Source organism: Octopus sinensis, linkage group LG25, assembly GCF_006345805.1.
Source record: "Octopus sinensis linkage group LG25, ASM634580v1, whole genome shotgun sequence".
In the NCBI taxonomy this organism is placed as follows: domain Eukaryota; kingdom Metazoa; phylum Mollusca; class Cephalopoda; order Octopoda; family Octopodidae; genus Octopus; species Octopus sinensis.
Window position 1 is genome coordinate 5,937,721 of NC_043021.1, and position 6,606 is coordinate 5,944,326.

The window sequence follows — 6,606 nt, forward strand, 5'->3', positions numbered from 1 at the left end:
CCCTTAATGTAGTTCTCGGGGATATTCAGCGTGACACAAAGAGTGACAAGGCCGGCCCTTTGAAATACAGGTACAACAGAAACAGGAAGTAAGAGTGAGAGAAAGTTGTGATGAAAGAGTACAGCAGGGATCACCACCATCCCCTGCCGGAGCCTCGTGGAGCTTTAGGTGTTTTCGCTCAATAAACACTCACAACATCCGGTCTGGGAATCGAAACCGCGATCCTACGACTGCGAGTCCGCTGCTCTAACCACTGGGCCATTGTGCCTCCACACACACACACATGCTCAATACTGTGTCCTGTGCTGTTCATACTGTTCTAACAATGTAACCCCTTTGTAGTCAATAAAGAATCCTTATTCTTATTGGCTCAGTGGTTAGGGTGTTGCACTCACTATCTAGTGATCGTGAGTTCAATTCCTAGCACAGACGGTGTGTTCTTAAACAAAAAGCTTCATTTCACGCTGCTCTGTCATCACTTTGACACCTGACATATGGTACACCTTGCACCTGTCCAGACAAAATGTCAATTTGATGGAAGCACAAACATTTGCTCACTGTAAACGAATCATTTTTGTAGGCCATTCAGCAGAAGCTGAACACTCATAAATCATCTTCAACAGGAGAGTCCATCATCATTATTGCTCTTGTTGTTGTTGTTATTATTATTATTAATATTATTATTATTATTATTATTACTGTTGTTGTTGTTATTATTATTGAGTGAGAGAGCAGTGCATGCCATCAAAGTGACACTGGGGTAAAATATACGAAGCGCAGTATACCCATCATGACTACCCGTCTGATAAGGGTACACCAGGCACATGCATCACAACCATATGTGCACGACATGGTGATCTCATATCAAGATAAACAGCACATGACCTTGCAGGTGAGGCCCAGTTAGAATTTTCTTCTGGTTGAGTAACCCATTCTGCTCAAAAGGTCCCTAAATAAGGGTTGTTTCAGGATGTTGAACCTGTGTTTCTTGAGGTGAATTATTCAAACCCCAAAGAATCCCTCTCAACACATGGCTATGATGCTACCCCACTACTTCTGCTCGTGGTCAGAGATGCACAGATTGTCAGCCACTAAGGGACATGCTCAACTGGTTATGGTAAAACAACTGACCAAATCTGTGATATTGAGCAGAATATTTGCTGATATTTTTATTATTATTATTATTATTATTATTATTACTATTATTATCATTATTAATATTATTATTATTATTACTATTACTATTATAATTATTATTATTATTATTACTATTATTATCATTACTATTATTATTATTACTATTATTATTATAATTATAATTATTATTATTACTATTATTATTACTATTATTATTATTATTATCCTTCCAGCCCCGATGATTTCTACATCTATGGCAGTTCTGTTAATATTGGAACCACCAATAACACAGTGACAGGACAGCACTTAACGTTTGTTAAAGACTATGCAATCCACACTGAATTTAGCACAGATCCAATGCGTAAGTAGAGTGAAAAGAAATCCATCACTCATTGACTAATGGAGTCAAACAAATCGACTTCAGGACTTATTTTATGAACCTAATACTTATTTTATTGGTCCCTTTTTGCTGAACCACTAAGTTATGAGGATGTAAACACACCAACACCACTTGTCAAGTGTTGATGGGGGAATAAACACAGACACAAAGACACACACATAGATATATACACATGGATATATATCTCACTCTTTTACTTGTTTCAGTCATTTGACTGCGGCCATGCTGGAACACCGTCTTTAATCGAGCAACTCGACCCCGGGACTTATTCTTTTTGTAAGCCCAGTACTTATTCTATCGGTCTCTTTTTGCCGAACCGTTAAGTAACAGGAACATAAACACACCAGCATCGGTTGTCAAGCAATGCTAGGGGGACAAACACAGACACACACATATATATATATATATACAGGGTGCATAAGGGATTTGAGGACATACCTTTTTGGGGTCTTTGCTTCATTTTGTGCTAATTCTGTATAATCTTTGTTTCAGAAAATTATAATGGCAAACCCTCAGCTTACTCAGGAAATGAAAAGGCATGTTGTTGTTGTGGTTATAAAGGCTGAGCATAGCAATTTAGAAATATCTCGATTTTTGAAAGTTACCAGATCTTTTGTCTACAACGTTTGTAAGGGGCTGGAGACTGAAGATGGAAACGTATCACCAGTATCAGAACATAAAAAGCATTCTGAACACTCTGAAATCATCAGAACACCTGAATTTATCCAGCAAGTTCAACAGAACATTGATTACAATCCCAGAAAGTCCATGACATCAATTGCAAAAGATATCCATGTGTCAGATGGAACAGTCAGAAATGTTGTCCACAAACACATCAGATATAAGTCTTATAGGATGAGGAAAGGTCAATTTGTCTGAAAAAGCAAAGAAAAATTACTACATCAGACTTGAAAGACACTTAAACCAACTGAAAAATCAAGCAGATTTGATTTGGTTTTCCTCAAAAGAGAAAAATTTTGACCAAGATCAAAAAGTTAACAGAAGAAATGACAGATGGTTACGTGCAGACCCTTCTGAAGTTCCAAGTGTTATGCATATAAAATTTCCTGCAACTGTCATGGTTTTAGGGATTGTCAGCAATGAAGAACATGTGATGCCTCCTTACTTCTTTCCATAAGGTCTTAGAGTTAACTCTGCTGCCTACATTGAGGTCCTGGAAATAATTGTTCAGCCCTGGATAGACAGTGCATGCAATGGAAGGCCATGTGTGTTTCAGTAAGACTCTGCACTCTCACACATGGCCCTAGTAACAAAGGAATGGATGGCTGAAAATTTTTACGATCACATGACTCCTAACATTTGGTCTCCTAATTCCCCAGATCTCAATCCATTGGACTATTACATGTGAAGCGTTGTTGAGAGAGAGGTCAATGAACATGCCCATAACACCAAAGATTCTTTGAAAGCTGCCATAGTCAGAGTAATATCCAAAATGAACCAGGACCATTTAATTCGAGCATGTAGATGATTTAGATCTCATATAGAAGCAGTTGTTGAAGCTGAAGGTGGCTTTATTGAATAACATTCTAGAAAAGAAGGTTTATTTTTATCCTCATAGCATTTTTTGATAAATAAAGTTATTATCTGTTATTATATATCTTTTGTTTTATAAACATAAATCTGTCCTCAAATATCTTACGCACCCTGGCTAGGTAGCAGTAACATTCTACCCTTTTCTGGGACTGCCACATTAAGTTGGCAACAAGCCATCACTTTATTGTGCTGTTACTGTATTTATAAATTTGCGATGTGGGCTGGAGTAGGCATTGCTGTGGGTCAGATCTAGCCCGTGGGTCATACGTCTGACACCCCCAGATTAAACATTTAGTCAATCAAAGTGTTGATGTTATGTATGTAAGCCAGCCTCATCCAGTCAATTTCCTTTTTTTCCATTTCTGTTTTTAAAGACATTTGGGTGGGATTTATTAAGGAGTCGGATTTAGCTGTTATACCTTGCAGAATGTGTGACTGCATGCAAGAAACATTCATGGCATCATTTGTTTTGCAGGCAATGACATTGCCATATTATCCCTGGAAAAACCTGTCAAGTATAATCGCTGTATGAAAGCTGCCCGTCTTCCCAAAATAGGAGAGACATTCACCGATAAACGATGCATAGCTGCCGGTTGGGGCCAGACCGGATGTAAGTCTCTAAACTTTATTATATCTACATTGTGTATGCGTGTGTGTGTGTGTGTGTGTGTGTGTGTGCATGCGTGCATGTGTGTGTGTTTTATCATTTGTTTCTCTCTTTTCTTGATAAAATAATGTGCCAGCTCCTCTACTGTGAACCTGCAGGACTGTTAGTGTTGGAAGAGATTCTTTGTGTCATCATCACCATCACCACCATCACCATCATCATCACCATCACCATCATCATCATCATCATCATCACCACCACCACCACCACCACCGCTGTAAGAACTGTTGTTGTTGTTGTTGTTTCAGCTAAGGAAGAATCATCAGAAAAATTGCTACATGTCACAATGCCTGTGATCGACCATGATGAGTGCGTTTCCAAGATGGATTATGCTTCTCTCAACGAGCAACATATCTGTGCTGGAGACTTCAAAACTGGAGGTGCCAGCACCTGCATGGTAAGTGACTAAGAGACTAAGAGACTGGCATTGAGATTGAGCACACAGTAATACTTGCATGGGGGTGGAGGCGCAATGGCCCAGTGGTTAGGGCAGTGGACTCGCGGTCATAGGATCGCGGTTTCGATTCCCAGACCGGGCGTTGTGAGTGTTTATTGAGCGAAAACACCTAAAGCTCCACCAGGCTCCGGCAGGGGGTGGTGGCGATCCCTGCTGTACTCTTTCACCACAACTTTCTCTCACTCTTACTTCTTGTTTCTGTTGTACCTGTATTTCAAAGGGCCGGCCTTGTCACTCTCTGTGTCACGCTGAATATCCCCGAGAACTACGTTAAGGGTACACGTGTCTGTGGAGTGCTCAGCCACTTACACGTTAATTTCACGAGCAGGCTGTTCCATTGATTCGGATCAACTGGAACCCTTGTCGTCGTAACCGACGGAGTGCTTCCTCCTACTTGCACGGGGACACACTGACACACACACATGCACACATACACAAGCACACACGCAAACATACACACTCATGCAAGCACCCATACCTATACACATGCGTTTGTGCCCCCCCCACACACACACATACACACATTCAATACATTCATACTTATTCATACATACATACATACATACATATATATACATACATATATATATATATATATATATATATATATATATATATAGTTAATCCAAACATGAAAGCACAAAAAAACACAACAACGCGAGGACGTGGAACAAATATAGTATTATGGGACGCTCAGGAAAGAAGGAGGGTTTGACGTTTCGAGCAGAGCTCTTCGTCGGAAACATAGGAGAAGGAAAGATCCAGAGAAGGGAAGACAGAGGAAAAAAAAATCGCCAACGGTGCACACGCGGTCACATTTTGAATGTATATATATATATATATATATATATAATATATATATATATATATATATTTATATTATATAGTGGGCATTACTATACATAAATGCCACAAGCTAGGAGGGTGCAATTGTGGGGGTGAATCGAGCCAGTTAATTTAAATGTGTGTGTGTGTTGTAGGTTTTTAACAGTGTATTAAAAAAAATAACTGCTATTCCTTTATTCCTTAACTAGCAGTAATGCCCGGCGTTGCTTGGGTTTGTAAGGGAAATAACTATATAAGCATTTTTAGAGAGTTATAGCCAAAAAATGCATTAAAAATGGAAAAAAAATTATGGTAAATTTTTTTTTAAATCGTTGACTCATCGTAGACATTTTTAGAGTTACTTCCCTTATTTAATAGTGAAAAAAATGCATTAAAATGGAAAAAAATGATGGTAAATTTTTTTTTAAATCGTAGACTCATCGTAGACGCGCGCTAATACCCAGAAGGGCTCGATATGAATCACGACTATAAGATACCCGGTTTTGGTTAAACTGCACCGCAAAATGTGGGAGTAGTTAGGAATCTAAATCGTAGGAGACAGACACTCACACAACTTTACTTTTATATATAAAGATTTCATTCTTCACTTATTTTCTTCCCAACAGGGTGATTCTGGAGGCCCTCTCTATTGTCCCTCAAGCAATGGTAAAATGGTACTGGCTGGGATCACATCTTTTGGCTACGATTGCCAACATGATGCAGCCATCTTCACAAATGTTGCCTATTACAAAAGATGGATTAAATCTTTGATGAAGATTCTGTAAGGGATGGCCAATGTTTACCGACCGATATGGTAGAATTGATATTCTCTCGTCCCAAACATCGATACTAACAACAACAACAATAAAACCAAATCAGCAACAATAATAACATTACCAATATTACCACCTTCAATAAGAACAACAACAACAAATACCACAACAACAACAAATACCACAACAACAGGTAATGAATTGAATAAACCAACACCTCAGTAACATAAATGGTACCTATCTCTTCTCTTGAACTATTAAAATCAACCTTATATAAGTATTAAGGGACAAAACTAAATACTGCCAAAAGGAATGTAAATGTTTCTCTCGTGCTGCTGGCCGTAATAAAATAAATATAATAATAATGATGATGATGATGATAATGATGATGATGGTGGTGGTGATGATGATGATGGTGATGACGATGATGATGATGATGATGATGGTGATGATGATGGTGATGATGATGATAGTGATGATGATGATGATAGTGATGGTGATGATGATGATGGTGATGATGATTATGATGGTGATGATGATGTTGATGATGATGATGGTAATGATGATGATAATGATGATGATGATGGTGATGATGATGATAGTGATGATGATGATGATGATGATGGTGATGATAATGATGATGATGTTGATGGTGATGGTGGTGATTGATGATGATGATGATGGTGATGATGATGATGATAGTGATGGTGATGATGATGATGATAGTGATGATGATGATGATGATGATGATGATGATGATGGTGATGATAATGATGATGATAGTGATGATGAT

The 6,606-nt window shown here is 38.4% G+C and overlaps 1 protein-coding gene across 1 annotated transcript in view; it reads left to right on the forward strand.

Annotated features, from left to right (window-relative positions):
- Positions 1-6,178, forward strand: part of LOC115224282 (plasma kallikrein) — an 11,511-nt gene extending 5,333 nt beyond the window's left edge. Inside the window, exons 3-6 of the mRNA XM_029795097.2 lie at positions 1,371-1,498; positions 3,567-3,701; positions 4,007-4,155; positions 5,667-6,178. Of these exons, the coding sequence (XP_029650957.1) occupies positions 1,371-1,498; positions 3,567-3,701; positions 4,007-4,155; positions 5,667-5,825 (571 nt within the window). The 3' untranslated portion in view covers positions 5,826-6,178. The remainder of the gene's footprint in view (positions 1-1,370; positions 1,499-3,566; positions 3,702-4,006; positions 4,156-5,666) is intronic.
- Positions 6,179-6,606: the final 428 nt, after the last annotated feature.